At 35.7% G+C, this 22452-nt stretch overlaps 2 protein-coding genes across 3 annotated transcripts; one reads left to right on the forward strand and one right to left on the reverse strand.

The window, feature by feature from the left end:
- Positions 1 to 2651: 2651 nt before the first annotated feature.
- LOC148845321 (pentatricopeptide repeat-containing protein At4g33170-like) lies at positions 2652 to 5228 on the reverse strand. Of its 2 annotated transcripts, XM_088953960.1 has the most exons (2): positions 4658 to 5100; positions 2652 to 4502 (listed from the first exon to the last, which is right to left on the reverse strand). In XM_088953960.1, exons 1-2 carry the CDS (start codon positions 4708 to 4710, stop codon positions 3266 to 3268), a joined length of 1290 nt encoding a protein of 429 aa, XP_088810086.1. In that variant the 5' UTR covers positions 4711 to 5100; the 3' UTR covers positions 2652 to 3265. The 2 variants fall into 2 exon arrangements, with proteins under 2 accessions (XP_088810086.1, XP_088810085.1); XM_088953959.1 differs by having other exon boundaries at positions 2652 to 5228.
- A 100-nt stretch (positions 5229 to 5328) lies between these two features.
- On the forward strand, positions 5329 to 20122 carry LOC148845322 (uncharacterized). The gene is made up of 6 exons (XM_088953963.1): positions 5329 to 5966; positions 6528 to 6620; positions 6900 to 7133; positions 14192 to 14294; positions 17963 to 18192; positions 19640 to 20122. Exons 1-6 carry the CDS (start codon positions 5650 to 5652, stop codon positions 19851 to 19853), a joined length of 1191 nt encoding a protein of 396 aa, XP_088810089.1. The 5' UTR covers positions 5329 to 5649; the 3' UTR covers positions 19854 to 20122.
- The last annotated feature ends 2330 nt before the right edge of the window (positions 20123 to 22452 follow it).

The raw sequence follows: 22452 nt of genomic DNA on the forward strand, positions 1-22452 counted from the left end.
TTACCGCTGAAGGGAGAAACCTTATACTACAAAAGTACTCCGAGACATTACAAAAGTACTCTGAATTCAAATCAGCCCCCTACAGCGTTCCATAATACATCTCCACCATGTGTTGGGAACATCTCCCAATGATAGTATCCGTGTATTTCCAATACACGGCAGGAATGTGCACTGAGACGTTGTGGGGAGCAGTTTTGTGGAGGGCTGATTCGGTCTCTACTCTATCGAAAGATTGAGATATGATATGACGACTCTTTCTCTAGCCTGAGGACAATGCATGCATGTGGGCTTTTTTGGTTTGATCATTTTTTAACCAGTGAATTATAGGTAGAAACCCTGTACTTTTGGGGTAGTAACACTAAATGGTCTAAACATTCAATTGAGACATTTTAGTACCCTAAACTTTTAAAAATATACACTTAAGTCCAACTCTGTTAAAAATAATGTTATAGAGAGGGTAAAATTATAAAAATGTCCATTTTTATGTTTTTTTTTTCATTGTTTCTAGTCATTTTATTGAAATGCTTGTTGAAAAGAATTACAAAATGATTTTAAATAAAAAAAATGAGTAAATAAAAGGACGGTAAAATAAGTAACAAGATTTAAGTTTTGCTTTCAAATTCAATAATATGATTCGAATGAAGTAGATCATTTGAAGGTGAAAACTTGAAAGCAAACTTAAACATGGACATTTTTATAATTTTACCCTCATTGTAACTCCAGTTTTCACAAAGTTGTACTTAAGTGTATATTTCTAAAAGTTCAATACTAAAATGTCCCACTTGAAAGTTCATGCCCTTTTTAAATGTCACTACCCCCCAAAGTGCAAGGCACCTATTTTTAATTTACCAAAAGGATTAATTCATTTAGAGATAACTAATTTATGTAAATTAATTTTGGTAAATTTCATATTGAACTTTGATAATTTAAATTTGTCAATTTTATTAAATTTTGGTATATTCCCAAAAAATAATTTCACTAAATAATTTTTTATTTATTTTGGTAAATTAATAATTGACCAAAAGTTATTTTTTTTATAATTTATGAATGAACAATTTTTTTAATTTTAGGAAATTATTAATTTATTAAATTTGGTAAATTATTAATTTTGAAAAGTGAAGTAATTTTGGTAATTTTTGTACATTAATTTCGTTAACTTTGGTGATTAATTTTGTTGTATGGGAAATTAAATTTGTGATTCATTTTATTATATAAAATTTTGGTAATTTCATATATTGATTGTCCTAAAAATTTAAATTTTGATAAATAAATTTTTGTAATGTTAGTAATTTAATTATTATAATTTTGGTAATTTAGGTAAATCAATTTTCATATTTTTGGTAATTTAGGTGAATCCAATAGTTAATGAATACAACATAAGAAACTTGTTGCTCTCATTACAACTTATTTGTGATTCAATCAGCTAGATAAATTCATGGTTCTCATACTCTTGATATGCAAAATTTGCATATAAAGAATTTCATTTGATTAAAACTATTTTTTTTTAATTGGTAAGAGACCTACCACATCATCCATTTTCATCTAAAAACGTTTGGAATGTTATATGGTTCCTTCCACTCCAAATTTTCTTCACAATCTCTTGCATGCATGTAAGGGTGGACTCGAGCTAGAGACTTGAGCTCGGCTCGGCTCAAGCTCGATTGTGAGCCAAATGTTTTATAAAAATAAAAAATTATACATATTTGACATTTAAAAAATAAGAATTATAAAAACTAGTTATTATTATTATATATAAAAAATAAAAATATTATATATAGATTTTTTTTTACTTATGTATATATATATATATATATATATATATATATATATATATGTGTGTGTGTGTGTGTGTGTGTACATACATGTAAAAGCTCGATTAGGCTTTTATATGTATAATATTTTTATATTTATACATATATGTAAAAGCTCGGTTTAGACCAAGCTGAACCGAGCTTTTCATGAGCTGAGCTGAGCTCAAATAGCTCATGAAAGGCTCAATTCGTGGCTACCCCCACATGCACGTGGCCGATTAGTACAAAATAAAGCCTGCAAATCAAACCAGAAATTGTACTTAGTTTCTGGGTCGGTTTTTACAATAATGCGTGTAAAAATTAGTTCTCAAAAAGAAAACTAATAACTAAGGCTATGTTTGGTTTGAAGGAAAAGGTAGGGAAAGGAAGGGAAACATACAAAACCTATATAGGGTTTGTAAAGGTTTCCCTACATTTCACTTCCTTCCCTAATTTTTCCTTCAAACAAAACGCAGCTTAAAGAAATCCAAACTTTTAAATTCTTGCTAGTTGCTACATGTAAGTAACCATAATTTGTCTCTACATCTCTAGTTCTCGGAAAAACTTTAGCTGTTGGGGGCCAACAGCCTATGCTGTTGAGAGAATTTCTGGAAATGCCACGTTATCATGAGAATGGGTAAATTAGTCATTACATCTTAATTTATTTTGACTAAAAACCAAAGCATGGGCGTGAATAGGTGAACTGCCCAGAACGTGTTGGGCCCCAACAGCCAAAGTTAACCTCTAGTTCTCTACCATAAATAGGATACCGATGAAATGGATTAGATAGATCACATCTTCACTTACAAGTTCATGAAATTAGTTAATTAAAAATATGAAATACAAAAATTAGTTCCTTAAACCTAAAGAATCAATGTCATAGTTGAAAATTTGATCCTGAATTGGACCTAAATGACTTTACTTGGAATTTCAAGATGTAAATTAATCAAATTACAATCTGCCAAAATGACTGTAAATCTGATTGTACAATTAGCTCATCTACTGTACTCCAGTCCCCAACCCCACCCTAAAAAAGTCTATTTCAGATATTCAAATTAAGAAACTGTTTCTCATGGCTCAGAAGGTTTTTGAGAATGAGGTAGCCTTCAATTCGGTTTCTGTAAAAATCTCTAATTAGTTTCACTGAATCTCAAACTTCTTGTCAACCATTCTTCCGTTCCTTCCAAGGCTTTGTGACATGTTAAAAAGTATCCTTCTGTTTCATGCCAAATTAATGTAAGGAGTCTACCATGTTGGGGGGTTTCGGTGCCAAGCTCCAAGAGGTTTCAACCCTTCAAAGGAATTTCTGTTGCTTCAAAAGCAAATTTGATGCTTCTTTTTCACCAGATGACCAAGTTATTGGTGAATACCACACCACATATGATCAAGAAAAGGTACCATCAATCACAGCACATTAACAAAAGTGATAGCCCAAGTTGTGTTCTGAACCTGCCATTAACAAAAGAGCTTCAGTTTCAAGCTCGATAGATTCTTGAGGGTTGTTGATTGCCTGTTACCTCTATCCAACTACATCCAGGTACTTTCTTTACTTCTCTAGTCTCCATTAATTCCCTCAACTTGCCCACATTATCCCAATTGCCAAAGTCAGCAAACATGTTAGACAATAAAAGGTAAGTTGAAGGATCCTCCTTTTCCAGAGCAAGTGCCTGTGCTGCTGCTCGCTTTCCTGTATCCAGGTCCCCATGAGCCCTACATGCGCCAAGCAAGGTCTGCCATACCAGAACCCCTGGTTGAAAGGGCATATTTAGTATTAGGGCCTCAGCCTCCCTGATCTGTCCTGCTCGACCAAGAATATCTACCATACATGCATAATGATCTTCCCCAGGAGCAATGCCATGGTCGTGGGTCATGGAAGAGAAATACTTCCACCCTTCATCAAGGAATCCCCCTTGACTACATGCATACAGTACGCAAATGAAAGTAATATAGTTTGGCTCTACACCTGCAAATCTCATTCTTTCGAAAATGTCCAGAGCTTCCCTGGCATAGCCATTTTGAGCAAACCCCATGATCATCGTAGTCCATGAAACAACTGACCTAGTGTCCATTGACTGGAACAGGCCCCATGCTCCATCCATGCATCCACATTTTGCATACATATCGAGTAGGGCGTTGTCTACGCAGACATCAATTTCAGTCCCTAGCTTAATTCTCAGACCATGAACTTTCTTTCCTTCTTCCAAGGAAGCCAAACTGGCACAAGAGTTAAACGCAGTTGCCAATGTGAACTTGTTGGGTTTAACACCCACCTTCTTCATCTCATCTATCACCGTAAGTGCTTTCCTTGGTTGCCCACATTGTAAACACCCAGAAGCCATTTGGGTCCAGGAGATCACATCTTTCTGAGGCATTTCACCAAATGCTTTTGAACCTTCAATTAAACTTCGATTCTTCAGATACATATCAACCAAAGAATTCCCAACACAAATCTCATCTCCATGACCTGACTTAATGAGCTGTGCATGAACTTGCAAACCCATTTTAAGATCACAAATGGCTGCCAAACCTGTTAGAACAGTTGCAAATGTGAAGTTATCAGGCTTTACACCCTCCTGATTCATCCTATACCAGAAGCCCGGGACATCTATGTAGGAGAACTGCAAGTACCCAGCGATCATCGCATTCCAAGAGACAATATCTCTACGTGGACACTTGTCAAAAAATTCTTCTGCTTCCACCAGTTTACCATGCCTGATCAGTGCAGTGAGGAAAGCATTAATCAAGAACACATTTGATTCAAATCCGAACTTAACAATCCAAGCATAAATTTGGTAGGCATGAGAAGGATTCTCAGACAGGGAGCAAGCATTTAGAGTACTAACAAGGGTGAATTCATTGGGACTCACCCCAGTTCGTTGCATGCGAGAGAACAGAGAAAGAGCTTCACGGACAAACCCATGTTGGACTAGGCCTGCAATGATGGAGGACCATGAAACAACATTCCTCTCAGGCATTTCTTCAAACAGATTGACAGCTCCAGCAAGGTCATCACATCTCACATACATGTTCAGCAGATTGTTGTGAAGGAAAAGGGATGAAATGAGGGATTCCTTAATAAATTTAGCATGAATTGCTTTACCATGAACCAAAGTAGAGATTTCACCACACCTCTGCAACAAATTAAAGTATTTCTCTTCCTTCATGGCCAAGTCTTCCGAGGTACTCCATGTTGCACAAAACGTATAAGTCCTTCGAATTGATGGGCACTCCAACTGGCGGACAGAAATTGAACGGAGCATTTGCTTGCAGAGTTCAAACTTCTTACTCGTCTTGGAATGACCGTTAAAAAGCTAGTGGTTACCACACCTCGTGGGAGGGGAGGACCGATGTTTTTGCTGGGACCCACTGAGTAGTGAGTCTGGATCTGCTCGTGACACAGCGCGCCTCACATCGACTTTACATTATGTTCTGGCCGCAAATCAGGAACATCTCACATATTTATATTTATTATTTATGAGATATGTTCCCAATGTAAGATGGAATGTGGCTGTGAAGTCGGTGAAGGCGCGCCCGGTCAGGAGCAGATCACAGTTCGTAGTGAAGATATCTGCGTGGGTCTACTATTGAATTAATTATTTTTGCTACTCAGAGGGCACGTCTCACACAAACCTCACAGCGCATCGAAACCGTGCATCGGGAACATTTCCCATCAATGACAACGTCAAGTATCGTCCCCTTGACACTCGAGTCCGGATCTGCTCTCTCTCTCTCTCTCTCTCTCTCTCTCTCTCATACTGGTGGACTGGCGTGATTTTGAATGGTGAGTTGGTGATGAATCTACTGGAGTGAGCACCCACTCTTTTCATCTTCGAGAGCTTCTGGCTTCTCTGCGTCGTCAATGGCGATTCACAGAATCCCAAAGAGTAAACAGAAACCCAGATCTCCAGTTCTCTTGCTGGTGATCTCCATTGCCGTAATTGCCTTTCTCTGGCTATTTTGCTCTTCCAGTTCTATGGCAGGGTTCTTTTTTTCCTCTGCAAGAACCCTGGTTAATGTGAGGGGACTGAAGAAAGACAGGAATTATGGGTTGGAGAAGTATTTGTATTGGGGGAATAGAATTGATTGCCCCGGGAAACATTGCGATTCCTGCGAGGGTTTGGGTCATCAAGAGTCGAGCCTGAGATGTGCTCTTGAAGAAGCCTTGTTCCTTCAGAGGTATTTTCCTTTTGGCATCTAAGGTTTTGTTTATCTTCTGCTCCTACTTTAAATGTTCGACTTTTAGCGTCTTATTTAGGCTAGACTTGAGCCACTGAATTGAAGTTTTTTCGACTTCCATTTTTGATGGGTTCTCCTTATTTTGATATCTCTAACGTATTTAATACGCTTATGAAGAGATCTATGTTAGGGAGATTGACAATTAGGGGGGGGGGGGGTATTGCGACTTGCAGTTCTGGGAACAGTGGGCATAATTTAAGAGAGCTCACGATCTACAATTCTACATTATGTGTTTGAACTTTGGAGGTTCCCATTTTCTTTTCATTGCTTTCCCATTTTGTGGTATTTGTTGATTTCTCTTTCAGTTTGATCTGAAAGAGACTTGTTCCCTTGGCCGTAGTTAACAATTCTGGCCTATTTGCTTATTTCAGGGAGAACTTATATTTCAGCTGTTTAAGTTGGAGAAATTTCATTCCCCGACCCCAATTAAAAGTCTTGTATCACTTCAAAATTATTATACAGTTAACAATGTTCTAATTTCCTTCAACTTTTTCTTTACAGGACTTTTGTAATGCCTTCAAGAATGTGCATTAATCCAATACACAATAAGAAAGGGATCCTCCATCAGTCCAAAAATGCAAATTCGGAGGAAGAGTGAGTTTTCCTCATACCTTACCTCCTTGTTGTCCTTTGAAAATAATTGCCATAAAATATTCTGTTTTCTCCATTTCCAGGCTTTAATTCAAATTTAGGAGGGCTCCTTCTTTCCTTTTTTTCCCTTTATTTTTTTTTTTACAGTAAACAAGTTCTTCCTTCATCTCACCCCTTGCAACTGTAGCTTTTTATAGCTGTATATTTCCCCTAATTTTGCAAACAAAGATGTAGGAACTGATTTTTGTCCACAATCTGAAGATGTCTGATCTTACTTCTTAGGTGGGCAGCAAGCTCTTGTTCCATGGACTCTTTGTATGATTTGGACCTCATCTCTGATACCGTGCCTGTAATCCTTGACAATTCCAAAATATGGCATCAAGTGCTATCAACAAGTATGAAGTTGGGAGCCAGGGGAGTGGCACATGTGGAGGGAATTAATCGGATTGATCTCAAAGAAAATAATGCTTACTCTAATCTCTTGCTGATAAACCGTACTGCAAGCCCTCTCTCATGGTATAACTTAATGTTCATAACTTCATATTTCCATGAACTACCTTGCCTTTTTTTATGTGCAGGATAGTGTTCCTCTAATTCCCAAAATCTGAATCTTCATAATTAAAGTTCTAAATATCTAAACCATTGAAACATGAAGCCAACTTGGTACCTTAGCAGCCAGAGATTCAATCTTTGTTTGTTGTGTAACAAAACTATTTGACTTGAGTTAGATGACTGATGTGGGGGTGTATGTCTGTGGAACATTGCAGTATTGCACAATGAGAAAACCATCTAAGCTAGACCATCAATTGGCAACAAATATGACATGATTACGAAAACCCATGTTTTCAAGTGATCCTTTTAGCAACACTACGGAGATGGTGGTGCAGTTGATTGATCAAGTCATGAAATTGTTTGTTACCATCAAATCAGTTCTACATGTATAGATGGCTAATTTTGTGTCTTAAAAGCAAGAAGTACCAGTAAAGAGCGAAGTGTTTTGAACTTGAGGCACAAGGCATAGGGCAAGTAACATGCCTCAACATAGTGATGTGCCACCTAAAAATATAAAAGAAAAACTTAATATACAATAATATGCAAATCAAAATTCTAAAAGAAAAAAATTGTTAGTTTAGTTGTTGGTTTGACTATCTTGTAGTTTGTAGGTTCAAGTCATACATAGATTAAGCTATTTAAATTTTTGATAATCTTAGTTACAACTTATATGGTAACACTTGCTTATTCAAAATTCAAATTCAATGTTAATTCAACAAAATGTAGCAACAATTCATGATGCACGCCTAGGTTCAGTAAGTAAAGCACATAGCACAAAATGAGCCTCGCCTGTATTAAAGCACTGAGCCAGTTATTTGGAGGCTCTTAGGATCTATGAGGAATTTGTTTCATCCTTAGTAAGGACTTGGGGAACATCAAGAATGAAGGCTGTTAGAATCTAGTAGAATTAGCTTCATATTTAATATAGATTTAAGAGGTATCAAGAATAATTCCTTTCCTTGTGGGAATGGGTAGTAATTGGGGCAGAAATATGTCTTTCCTTGTGTTTTTTGTGTCATTTTGTTTTTTGTTTTTACTTTGGAAGGTGTTGGTTTAGGAAAAATGGTTGATTATCTATATAAAGGAGAGTCTTATGTAGAGGAAGGTGGTATTTTTTTGATTGAATTTTAGAGTTATTTGATAATTAATAAAGTTTCTATTTTCTTGCAAAATTGTAACTATAGATCAATCTTTCTTTGGGACCATTAGTTCTTCCCATCAATTTGCTGTTTTCACATAGTCACATCAATGCGAAGATTAACCGTGAACAGTACTTATTGTTCTTTTTAAAATCTATTCCTTGATTTCCATTTAGTTTCATCATTAGCAGTAGGGTTGCAACTTGGGCTGGGTTAACCTGAACCCAGTCTGAAAAAAGTAGGGTTGGTTGAAGTTCGGGTTAGGGTTAAAAGTATGAACTTGACATAACTTTGGGTTGGGTTAGGGTTGAGGCTTGACTAACCCTACTTAACTTCATATTTTCATGTATAATGTTATATAAATATGTATTTATTTATGTAAGTACTTGTGTATGTGTGTATTTTTTTTTGATAAATACTTGTGTTTATGTGTATTCATGCATGTACGTATAACTATGCACCCATAAATGTATATATCTATATATTTGTGTATTTTTTTGCTGCAAGTATTTATGTATGTACGCTCTTTAAGAAGGTAAAGTACAAAGTTTTCAAGGCACCAAGGCGAGGCTAGGCGACAGGGGGCGCCTTGTCGCCTAGTCGCCTAGGTGATGGATTTTTTTAAGTAAAAACTTGTATCCTAGGGTAGTTTCCTAGGTTCCATAATCATATTTCCTTAATAAATATCCATAATTTTCATAAGAAAAGTATAAACTTCATGTTAAAGTATAGAAAATCAACATATTCCAACATATTCATGAGAAGAAAAAGAAGAAAGCAAAGAAAATTAAAAAAATATAGGGGCTGAACCCCTATTTCTGTTATAGGAAAAGAAGAAGAAATTAGTATATAAACAAACAAAATTTGTAAAGAAAAAGAAGAAAATATGTTGATTGGACAACATTTTATGTTCTTCCTTACTTATTGGTTCAGGTTTTGAAGTCTTTGAGGGTTCAATACAACATTTAGCAATGTTTGTGTTTATTAAACCCTAATAAATAAGAAAATAATAAAAAGAAATTAGTATATAAACACACAAAATGAATATTTTAGTTTAAAAATGTCTATTTTATAATTATAACCTCAAAAATGAAGAATATAAAAGTTTTTTATAACACACTATAGAAAACTACTTGGCGATACAATATGCCTGATACGGGGCATATTGTATTGTGTCTTTGAAAAACAGATACAGGATACGCATGGAAATAGAGCGTCTCGTCTTTTTTCATGTGTATCGGGGCGTATTGGTAGTGTATCGATAAAAAGATACGACCAAAAACTGAAAAAAAAAGGGGGAAAGCAAGTTTCTTTTCCCTGAAATAAGCCTTCTTTCACCCCCAATTGACTCTAAAACTCTAAATTTCATTTCTAGAGTGTTAGATTTGTAAAAATTTGCAAGAAACAAGTGTGAATCGTTAATTTTTTTGAAGAATTTTCAAAATTTGAAAAAATATGGCAAAAATAGGTAATTTTTTTTTTCAATTTTCTATAATATCTTGTGATTTCTTTTTTTTTTCTTGAATGTTTAAATTTATGTTGATCTACATTTCTTACATTCAAAATCACAACTTTTTTTTTTGTGTTATCAATAGATTTATGGAAATTTCATGAAGATATTTAGGGAAAATATAAATTAACAAAAAATTTGAAAATGTAATTTTTTCTCTGCCTATAAAGACTAAATATGTTTTAGATCTATGGATTTATCTATCATATCCATAGAACAATTGAAATTTCTTCTTTAATAGTTTTTTTTATATTTTTAGAATTAAAAAATAAATAATAATTAATTATATTTTATCATTTGATCACAACAATTGAATATATTATAATTCTATGGATGATCTATCATATCCATAGACCAATTGAAATTTCTTCTTTAATAATTTTTTAATTTTTATATTTTTAGAAATAAATAAATAAATAATTAATTAATTATATTTTATCATTTGATCACAGTGATTGAGTATATTATAATTCTATGGATGATCTATCATATCCAAAAAGAAATTGAAATTTGTTCTTTAATAACCATTTTTTGAATATATTATATAATGTTTTATTATTTTTTATAAATTTTGGAAATAAATAATAAATATTTAAATAATTATTAATTATATTTTCACTTAGAAGTTGTGCCAATGCATGTTTTATGGTTAGATAGGAGTTGGGTTTTTCCCATCCCATAAAACATTTAAATTTAAGAATTATAATTTATAAATTATAGTTAAGCATAGATTTTTAATGAAATTATAATTAACTACAATATATTTCTTCATAAAGCCATTAATACATATTAATTTAATGTATATATACCTCATTCAGGTCTTATTTTAGTGTTGTTGATGTATTTTTATGATTTAATAAAGTATTTATAGTGTTTCCAAGTGTATCTTAGTTTTTCTCTGATACACATGCTTAAAATTGTATACACTTGGCATTTCCGATATTTGAACCTCCCCTCCCCCCCCCCCCCCCCCAAAAAAAAAAAAAAAAACCCTCAAAACATAAGAAGAGAGTATCATTTTTAAACATATTATGTATGGACAACCAACTTCTAATAGGGGTGGCAATTTTCCCTGTCCCCGATGAGTACCTGGGCTCCTCGACCCGATGGGGTTGGGGATGAGGGGTACCTTGGAGGGGTCGGGGTTGGGGATGGGGCTACCCCTAAATCCCCGATTGGGTTCGGGGATAGGGAATGCAATCCCCGCCCCAACCCGTCCCCGATTAATATATATATATATATTATATATAATATTATATATACCATAATATATATAATATATAATATTATATAATTATAATAATTATTATTCATTTTTTTAAAGTAAAATACTAAAACCCTCGATAGTAAAACACAAAACACTTTGATTGAGAGAAGAGAGAACTCTGTCTCTGAACCCTAGGTCCCTAGCTTCATGCCTTTGTCAAGTTCGTTTTCCACTCTTCCTTCGTCTTCGTCACCAGTTGCCGATTCGCCGACCGTCATCATTGTCGCCACTTGCCCGTCGGACATCGGACATCGGACATCAGACAGAGATACTCGAGTGATAGAGAAGAGCTACTTAAAGAAGAGTTGTTGTCGCCACTTACTGAGCATCGTCACTTCAACCTTTGCCGTTACCATCGCCCGTCAAACTCTCTCGTTTCCGACCTCAACTCTCGCAAAGGTCCTCTCTCTCTCAATCTCAATCTCTCTGTCTCATACTCTTAGTCTTTCACATATGATCCAGGATGTGTGCATACATATCTTGTCGGGGATTCGGGTCTCCGACGGGGAATTCATCCCCGTTGGGGTCGGGGATGGAGGGGGGACTCCTTTCCCCACTGGGGATCGGGGACGGGGATGGGGGATGATTTGGGGGTCGGGGTCGGGGATGGGAAATGTAATCTTTGCCCCGAACCCGCCCCGTTGCCATTCCTAACTTATAAGATCCTCTACTACCCTATTACCCTATTTATCACCCCTATTTTTGGTGATGCTTTCTGTTAAAAGATTCTCAAATTTCTTTCAGACCAAATGGCCCACAAAACTGCCATAGGAATTGCTGACCAGCAAACTTTCTCTTTTCTGGACAAACCCGAGATGCCCCATTCTTGCAAATGACAGTCTTTCTAGGACAGTGAACTCCTATTTACCACCCTTTTCTTAATATGTATGTACATATTTATCTATCTATATATGTATGCATGTTTGTTTTACATAAAAGAATTGAAGTTTAAAGGCATTTTTTTTTCTAAAACATGATAAGTATGTTATTTTAAACATAATAATGCTAATATTGAATTAACATAAACCCTTAGGGTCTAGAAAATAAGTACATTTAGCAAAAGGAAGTAAAAACCGAGCCAACTTGAGACCAACCCAAACTCAACCCAAAGTCTTTGGGTTGGGTTAGGGTTAGGGTTGGGGGGTTGAACAACTTGGGTTCGGGTTGACCTCAACCCAACTTAACCCAGCCTAACTTGCTCCCTTACTCAGCAGGACTTGGCCTTAAATTGCATTATAGTTTTTATTCCCTTGGTGGGAAAAAGTTTGATTTCAAATGTTTGAATGTCCAAACATGCGGGATCTCCATGGCAGAATGTTCCTTCCAAGTTCTTTACATTTTCAAGATGGCAACAAACTGAAATGTGGGTGAATCATACAAATTCTTGATCATCTTGGTGGGTCTTGAAACTGAAATAGTATGATGGTAGGGAACAGCTTGAATGATGGGTTCAATGTCCACAATGTGTAATCATATCATTTTTGTTGCCAACCTGATGGTCTAAATCTGTTCACTCATTATGTGTTGTTCTTGTTGCATATGCATTCCTACATCAGTGACAAAATGTTCAACTCAACCAATGCAACAGTAACTTACTATGACTTGATCAACACATTTTAACTATGGCTGTCATGTTTGATGTTGCATTTTTTTTTTATCAATAACCACAGATTTCATTAATAATGGAATAAAGTTACAAAGAAAGGGAGCTAAAAATTCTTAGCTCCCCAAGGTATGGGAATACATCTGACTTAAAAACACAAAAAGCTTACAATTGAGCCCAAAACCGAGAAGCCCTATTAACCCCTTGTCTAGCTAATCCATCAGCAGAGGAATTAGCATTTCTTTTTACCCAAGTACATTGGACTTCCATTATCCTTGATCAGCCATTTAAACCTTCTCTTCTTATTGTTGTAGCTCCACATCTTAGAAGTGTCTTCTTTCAACCAGTCCACTACAACCGCAGAATCTTCCTCTATAATCAGTTTCTTAGCATTAATTTGCTTGGCCCTTTGAACCCCTTACAAGGCTGCTAACACCTCAGCCCTCAAGGAGTCTCCCACTCCAATTGGGCCAGAAAACAAAGCTATTACATGACTTCTCTCATCTCTTAGTACCCCCCCCCCCCCCACCAATACCCGAAGGTCCTGGATTCCCCATGCTACTGCCATCAAAATTTAGTTTGATAAAACCAGGAGGTGGAGGGTTCCAATTGAGATTTGAAGTCTTCTTTCTTGAAATTGAGCTAGCAACTTCTTTCCAATTTCTTAACATATCATTTGTTGAAAAATCTGTGAACTCATTCATTGTCTTCAGCCAATGTATTACCCTTACATGAATCAGTTCTACCATTGTTTCCAAGCCTCTCTCCTGTTCCAAAAAGATCCTTGCATTTCTTTCTTCTCATAATGTCCAACAAATAGCAGCTCTCACACATCTCCACATAATTCTTGATCTTTTTGTTGGGCATTCAATAGAGGAAGAGGAAAACAAGCTTTGCATACTAGTTGGGGATATCCACTTGCACCTAAACAAAGAAGCAAACCAGTCCCTAATATTTTTTGCCAAAACACAAGATATTAGTATGTGGTAACCGGACTAACCAGCAGCTTTGCATAAAACACACCCATGTGGAGATAAACAGCTATTGGGTCTTTTTCTTTGAAGCAAATCACCTGTGTTGATTCTTTCTAGGAAAGCTTCCCAACAAAAACTCCCAACCCTCGGAGGTATAGGTTTACACCACACTTCCTCATGTTTGATGTTGCATTACAAATTGATTTGGATTGATAAATTCATTTATTGCTTTTGATGCCATTTATATGCTCCATTTTACATGGATGCACTAAAGATGCAACTTGGTTGTGGCATTTTGTGCTTAAAATTGAACTACTGGACAGAGGTGTGGCTTTTCTTTTGAAGTGTAAGAGTTATATACAGGATTCGCTACTTCCTCTAGAAACTACTTTGATGGTGGTTGTGAATTTGGCTGATTCACAAATCCATATAGCTCTTCACCCCTTTCTTTCCAAAAGTGTAGATGTCTTGGCTTAAATTTTGAACCTTGCTAGTTCTTGAATAGGTCTTGATCACGGTAACCATCCAGGTTTATGGAGTGCAAGGATCGAAACAACCGTAGTTCTATAATGTTGCCACACTCATTTCTCCCTTCAATGGCGGCCAAGAAGTTATGGGATGTAGCAGAGAAGGTGTGCTTCTTTAATCTGACTTCTAGTAGTGTTTCCTAGATTTTAGTTGTTTGTCATGCAAGGTAAAAATTTGATTTTCTATGAATCTTCTATTTGCATTCTTGATGTTGATGAATGATATTTGAAGAATTTGTTGGTCCTAATTCATTTTTTCATATATATTAAGATTGTAACATGTTGGAGGTGTTAGCTCGAATATCATTAGCCATATTGGTGATAAACCAATGGAATTTCTTCTTATCTTTCATTTAAATTGTTTTGGACTTCTGCTCGCTCTTACCCTTGCATTTTTTTGTTTAAAGCGGTGTTTCTTGTTGGAAGATAAACCTGATACAACATATGATAATCGTTGTGGATTATAAGTAATACTGCTTAGAGATACATTCAATAGCTTGTAAGGTATCAAGGGTGTTTGAGCTGCGATCATGAAAGAAATAAGAGTTTATTTTGCTCTAGTTTAAGCTCTAAACTTTATTATTTATTCGATCTCTATGGATGTACATTTGTCTTAAATTTATGCTTTGTCTCATGACTCATGAAAACTTGAATACTAGTTGGGGGAATTTGTAGATGTGAGAGGGGTGAGATCTCTGTATATTCTAGCATCATTAGCTCTAGCAATTTGAACAATGTAGAGGGGGTCTTGTATTTGGAATCTTTTAGCCCCTCTTGAGTGGAGAAGCATTTTTAGGTGGTTGTTGACTGATCTGGGGAGGGGAATGAAGGTCCTTGGCACCTACAGGCAACATCAATACATCATTATATTAGAGAGGATAGATCCTTGGCTTCTAGAGTGGGCACTGGAAAAACTTTGGCTGTTGGGAATGTTCTCGGGCATGACATGCTACCATGGGTATAGGGTGAGAGAGTTACTGCCCTCAATATTTTTGACCAACAAGAGAAGCAGGGACCGAATGAGTTACAGTGATTTTACTCTATTTTTAATCCATATCTACATATATGTATATAAAACAATAGAATTTATAACTTATACAATAGAAGCCTAGGGTAATATAATCAAGCTTGACTTGAAAGTCAAATAAATTCACATGCAATGGTTATTTAAGTTACATATGATGCAAAATAAACTCAATGTCTAATCTTGAATAATGTAAATAAACCATTTTCTAGTAGGGTTCTCCCTTGACAAAACTAAATATAAACAAACAAATGCCAAAGTAGAAAACTAATTAATTCTTAACTAAGTTTATTTGAATAGCAGTAAATTGTTGGAATCATATTAATTGTAAGGTTTATGAATTAAATCATAGGATTCAAACAAAAATTGTAAGATTTTTGCAGAAAAGGATTTAGACAGAAGTTCAAATCGAAACCCTTGGGATTTATGATTCAATTCGTGAATTGTAAGATTTTAACAACATTCATGTGGAAGAATCTCCCAAACAGCCCAGGCTGTTGGCCCCCAGTAGCCTAAGTTTTCTTGTCGGCAGCTTCCAAGGAAAAGACCAGGTTGGTGCTTGTCTCCACATGTTTGTAGCCTTTGCTTAAGGAATGGCGAGACGGTAAATCATCTATTAATTTCTTGTTCCTTTGCCACTCTTTTATGGGATTGGTTCTCCTCTCTCTTTGGTTGCAGGTGGAACTCTCCCTCAAGTGTAGAGGATCTTTTTGACCCTAGTTTCATCAGACAACCAAAGAAGAAGAGAAGGATGATGTGGAGAACAACAAGGGCAGCTGTCCTGTGGGCAGTTTGGGAGGAGAAAAATAATAGGATCTTCCAAGGAAAAGAAAAATCAGCTCCTGAACTTATTGAAGGGATCACCATTAAGGCTATACATTGGCTGAAAACTCTAGATCTGTTCAAGGACTACTCTACAGATGACTTGACTAGAGGATGGAGTATAATAGCAGGGCCTTCAGTATCTTGTTCTACCCTACAAGTAGCATGGCCCCCTCCTTTACAGCGGACTGTGAAATTAAACTTTGATGGCAGCTCTGTGGGGAACCCTGGACCTTTTGGAATTGGGGGTGTTTTTAGAGATGAGGGAGGAAGAATATTAGCTATGTACTCCGGTCCAATAGGTGTGGGGGATTCACTTAGATCAGAAGTGCTGGCCCTCCTTCAAGGGCTCAAATTGGCAAAGCGTTAGGGTATGCAACAGCTAGAAGTGGAGGGAGGCTCAAAGTTAGTAGTAGGGTGGGTGCAAACAAGTAGTCTGGGAATTTGGTCACTGAGACAAGTTGTAAGAGAATTATTGAGCCTCACAAGGGAGCTGGGTGTAGTTGTTAGTTGGACTAGAAGGTCAGCAAATGCTTTAGCCGACTTACTAGCAAAGCAAGGGGTGAATAGAGAGACTTTGTTTTGGGATTTGTTGTAACTTGCTCTTTGTTTCAGGAATCACCTTGTTCTTCTGTAGGTGACAGTTTGTAAACTCTGGTGTTTTTATTTAATGAAGGTTACCATTTCCTATCAAAAAAAGTTTTCTCGTGGGCACCTCATACAGATGATCCCAAGATTAGCTGGCTCTTTGAAAATTTGGCTGATTAGTTAGGCTTGGGGATGAGCTGTGAGGAGTGAGATGTATTGGGGCCCTCCATTTCAGGATATTTTTTGTACTCGTTGTAAGATGTCCTTGTTTTATATCACATCAGCAGGTTTGCCTTATCATAAATTTATGTTTGCGTCTTGTTCCCCATGTGTTATGGGACTTGATGATTGGTACTAGAGTGTGGTTATTGATATGAAGGGTTAGGGGAAAGTGGTAAGGTTCATATCATTGATTTTTTCCGTGCACTTAATTAGATGGTCATTTGGTAATGCCTTTATTTTAGAAGAAATTAGGGGCCTTAAGGTAATTCTCCCCATTATCTCTAGTTCAATATGGTTTTTAATTACTTCTTTTCATTGTACTCAAATTTTGTAGAAAAGAAAATTCACATGTTTGCATTCATTGTGTATGTTTATACATCTTTATCCTTCTTTCTTTTCTCTTTTCCTTGTAATCTTCTTTCTAGTAAAATTTCTTTTCCCCTATCTGATCAGGAAGGGGAGAAAAGTACTGATCCTTAATTTGGAGTTCTGGATGATTTAATTTCAACAGATATGTGTACTATATTACCACTATATATCGTATTACATAGTTCAATTTCATGAAGGACAAAAATATCTTGAACAAATTAATTAGATGGTAAATTGCCCACTAATTGGTGTGTTTTTATTTGGGTTATTGCCTTAGTATAAAAAAGGAAGACTGTTTGAGATTATATAATAATGCAATTTAACCATATTGCTTATCAGAAAAATAAAAAAGAATGTGTTGTTGTCTCCCTCATCTGAGTCATTTTGGATTTAGAAGGCTTTTCTGTTTTTTTTTTTTATCATCAACAGAACTTGATTTGTGTTACTGGTTAATGTGTATTTGTTCAATAATTCTTGTTGAGCACATTGCGTAATCATATGGGAGAGCCTGATTTGAATTTGTACCATGCAGTTTCCCTATTGGTCATGTTGTTTCTCCCCACTTGTTCCTCTGATCCTGTATGGTGATTTAATAATAGAATGGCTTAATACTCTTTGAAAAGCTATTTCATATTTACTATTGTCGACCATGTTGCCAACCCCATTTAGTTGGGACAAGGCTTAGATGATGATGATGATATCTACTGTTGTCAACCATGTGATCTATTGAGCAACTTTATCTTGACAGGTTAAGAGGCTCCTTGGTGATTATGATGCCATCCATGTGCGTCGAGGTGACAAGATTAAGACAAGAAAAGACAGGTTTGGTGTTGAGAGGAGTCTTCATCCTCATCTAGACAGGGATACCCGTCCAGAATTTATTCTCCGTAGAATTGCAAAATGGGTCCCACCAGGAAGAACCCTTTTCATTGCTTCAAATGAGAGGAAACCAGGATTCTTTTCACCTCTCTCTACCAGGTACTTCTATTTTATTTTGTTTTATTTTTGGTTGGTTTCTGGTGAGACTGCAAGTACCACAATTCCAACGACTTTGGAGCTGTTTACCATAGAAAAGGCATATGCTTGTTTTTCTTAGGGAAGTACTGTGCATGTTGGTTCCCCATGCATGGGATCAAAACCCCTTTCTTTTGCAACCCACTTAGGCATTAAATACATTGCTTGATGTTCCTTCTAGGAGAAGGCACCCTCAAGAAGCATAAAACTAGTCTACCTTGCTTTGTGACTACCTAACCACACATACACAAACTGGGTGGGGGGTTCTGGTTTCTTCTTTGCTTATGTTGAGATAAGATGAGATGCTAATGGACTGAGAAATACAATGGCTTTCAATCTTCTCATTTATAATTCATAAATATGCATTCTGAACCAAATCTTAGATAGATATTTGAATGTTTGTAAGTCATGCTTTTACATTTAAGTGTGGCATGTGCAGATAGCATGTGATTTAAAAAGGTTTTGATGTTTCAGTTTTGAATATATCACCCAAAAAAACATGATTTTTTGGTAAAATTATGTGTTTAAATTTCTTCTGGAAAAAATTTAGTATTTTGGACCTATTACCATGAAATTCCATTTTTTTTCCTTTTTATTTGAAAAAAATGGAGTCAATATTCACAGGTTTTCTTTTACAAAGAATTGCTGATTTATCGAGTGAAAAGTAAATAACAAAAATAAAATAGTCTGGAAACATGCTGTGGAGAAAATAGCCCTTAGTTCCTTTTTTGATCAGCAAATAGCCTTTTTATTTTCTTTTTTCAATGTTCTTATCTCCACATCTATGGTGGCATTCTTTTTTTATTTCTTTTTTTTTTCCATTTAGATACTTGGCTTGGGCTGCAAAGTTTATTATGACTAACAGAAGTTTGGAATAAGGTTCCACAAAGAATGATAGTCCTTTTTAAGAATAGCTAATCATAGATTAGAAACTTGACACAGACATGTGTAGGGTTATTTCTGTTGCTTATAAACCCCTATCTGTATCCAACCTGTGGCATGGATTTCTCAATCAACGAACATTGCCTGAACAGTAATCCCAGGTGTAGGAGGTTCATAAACTGAGCCTTAGCAAATGCTTTATGCCATTGCTGTGCCTTTTGGATTCTGCAATATCTCCTGATTGATTTTGAGGGTTAACGATTTGGTGTGTAAGGTGCTGGGATTTGGCACAAAAAGTGAACCTCTTCTTCCCTTTGCTTGGTGCTTCCTTTTCTTCCATGCTCACCTAACCTACATACAGTATGTGTTAATCATTTGTAAATGGACTTGATGTTTTCTAAGTACTGGTTTTTTCTCTCTCCATGTGTTTGATGGTTAAACTCTTTGACCTGAGCCATCAATTTTATATCTTGGTTATCATGGTTTAGGCAGAACATTGATCTTTAAGGTCACATGATTTTCTCTGCAGGTACAAATTGGCATATTCATCAAATTACAGCCTTATCTTGGATCCAGTAATTGAGAATAATTATCAATTGTTCATGATAGAGAGGTTAATCTTGATGGGGGCAAAAACATTTATTAGAACATTCAAGGAAGATGATACTGGTCTCAGCTTAACAGATGATCCAAAAAAGAACACCAAGGATTGGCAAATACCTGTTTATACCATGGATGAATAGGAGAGCTAAATTTGTAGTGCTCTTTTTTTTTTTTTTTGCATTTGTTGCCTTTTCCTCTTGAGATACAACATAACTAGATGCAAGGAACTGGGTGATTTCATATTCTACCTCTGTGCAGAGAAGGGGCATGGGGAGAATGGAAAAGTAAAACAATTTATTGATGTTGTACATGTTAGTTTGAAGTTACAAACGTCACAAGTCACTCATCTGGAACAAGGGAAAAAAAAAGTAAAAGAGGCTCTATTCTGAATCTTTTACCTCATATAAAAGTGAGTGTTCAATTGAGTTTTAGTTTACTCTGTCCTTTCCTCCAATGGATACATAAAGTTACCAACATTCTTGATCTGTTAAACGTAAAACATCCACTGGTTTGATTTCTTTACCATAGTTTGTGGTTAGAGTTTTTTTTTTTTTTAATCTTTCATGTTTGGTTTTGTTTTGTTTTGTTTTCTTTCTGTGTATCACCATCATCATCATTCAAGTCTTATCCTGACTATATGGGGCTGGCTACATGAATCCTGTTTCGTCATTTCATTCTTTTTTACGCGATATCCATTGTAAAGTTATTGGTGTTTAAATCAGTTTTATTATTTCAATCCATGTCTCTTTTGGTCTACCACTATCTTTTATAGCCCATCAACTTGCAACAAATCACCTCTTACAGGTGCTGTTGATGGTATTCTATGCACATGACTAAATCATCCAAGTCTACTCTTTCATTTTTATCACATATTGGAGCTACTCTTATGTTCCTTTTAATGACTTCATTTTTGTTTGACATATCCTTTCTACTTTCTCTCCTATTATTATTAAATTTACATCCACATGTTTCAAAACCTCTTGTTTGTTTCTGCATATGCATTCATGAATATATGGAAATCTGCAGAATGTTAAGCTTTAGAAATTTGAGGATAAGGGAAATACAAAGGGGGAGACTGATTCTCTCTACGGCTTTTTTTCTGTTTCTTCTTTTGATAAATTGGCCATAATAAGTAGAAGGATGATGTTTGTTTCTGGCTTTCTGCATATGCATTCATGAATACATAGAAATCTGCAGAAAGTTAAGCTTTAGAAAATTGATAAGGGAAATACAAAGGGGGAGCCTGATTTTCTCCATGGATTTTTTTTTATCTGTTTCTTCTTTTGATAAATTGGCCATAATAAGTAGGATGATGTTTTTTATATTTGATTTCTATTAGTAGAGATGAGTAGTAGCCATATTAGTTCTCTTGTCTTATACTCGGTAACGGGATGAAAATACAGGTTATGGGTTTGTTTGGCTTGGTCATTTTTTTGCTTTGTGTTATTAACAGGGCTTCCTCACTTTGCACTCCTGCGAATTGATACTCAACTCAAGTACAAAAAACAAACTAAAACGAAGAGGTAAAGAGGACTCCATACATGCATTATATTTTGTGCATGATCACATGTACTTCATGCTTGCAAAACATGAAGTGCAAGATTCAGCATTATCTACTAAAAATAATGCTGGTGATGATGTCGGGAAGATACTAAAGCATGAAAGAAACTGATCCCATATAGTTGGGAAAAGGCTTATACGATGATGATGTTGAATACCATGTGGCGACCCTTGCGTAATACAAATATCAATCATGTGCTAAATATGCTACTAAAAATTATATTTAGGCTCTGTTTGTCTGCAATACAATTTCATTTGCACTAGTACAAATGCATGGTAAGGCATATCAAAAGGGAGTAAATTTTGATCATTCTTGTGGGGTTTTCTTCATTCACACTGAAAACGAACAAAGTAAAATAAAATTCAAAACAAAAATAATTTAGAATTTGCATACAACTCATTTCCACTCCCATGCTTTTGCACTAGTGCACATGAAAATGAGATTGCGTTAAGATATATTGAAATGTGGGATGTTAGAAAATCTGCTCAAGGATGCCGACACATGGGTCTGATGTTTTATACATATGCTCCAAGAATTTGCAATATCCTTGCCTGAAGCTAAAATATTTTGGAGTTGCATTCCTGTCGTGGGTGCCTGAGAGATTTGAAAAGAAAGGAAAAGAAGAATCTTTGAAGGAAAAACAAAAAACAGAGGAGCTGTGCTCAAGAATGCTTCAACTAGATGGACTGGGTTCGTTTGGGCATTGTTAGGGTTGGAAAATGTTAAGGGAAGGGGATAACTACGTATTCTGCTATGAGTTTTGTTTTTCTTTGTTTTGTTCTGGGTGATTGCTTGTCTGCAATCTGGATGTAATCTCTCCTCTATTAATGAAATTTTATTTTTTTCTTTTATTTTATTTTTTATTTATTACCAAAAAATGCTCCCTTCAGATGTATACACCAGAATGCCGGATGGCATTGTCAAAAGATTCAAAACCACTAAATGTGTTTCTTTGAATCTGAAAGGAGTGATTCAGAGTGAAGGACCAGCTTAGAGTCACATTCTTGATTCTTACACATCCACTGTGTATGATTTGTTTCCAGTTCTAATGAGTCCAAATGACGAGAAACAGTGGTTCTTAAATGTAATAAATGGGACGTAGACAAGTATAGCTTTCACATACATGTAACCATTGAATCCTTTACGGGACTGGCCTTTGAGCTGTATATATAACTTAA

Source organism: Nelumbo lutea, chromosome 7, assembly GCF_056320005.1.
Source record: "Nelumbo lutea isolate HS-2025 chromosome 7, American lotus-T2T, whole genome shotgun sequence".
Classification (NCBI taxonomy): domain Eukaryota; kingdom Viridiplantae; phylum Streptophyta; class Magnoliopsida; order Proteales; family Nelumbonaceae; genus Nelumbo; species Nelumbo lutea.

Excerpts from the sequence above, each read along its gene's own strand:
- LOC148845321 (XM_088953959.1), bottom strand. The coding sequence starts at position 5,050 with ATGCTCCGTTCAATTTCTGTCCGCCAGTTGGAGTGCCCATCAATTCGA.
- LOC148845322 (XM_088953963.1), top strand. The coding sequence starts at position 5,650 with ATGGCGATTCACAGAATCCCAAAGAGTAAACAGAAACCCAGATCTCCA. Across the intron at positions 5,967-6,527 it reads GAAGCCTTGTTCCTTCAGAG|GACTTTTGTAATGCCTTCAA; the intron begins GTATTTTCCTTT and ends TTTTCTTTACAG. Across the intron at positions 18,193-19,639 it reads TTTTCACCTCTCTCTACCAG|GTACAAATTGGCATATTCAT; the intron begins GTACTTCTATTT and ends TTTTCTCTGCAG.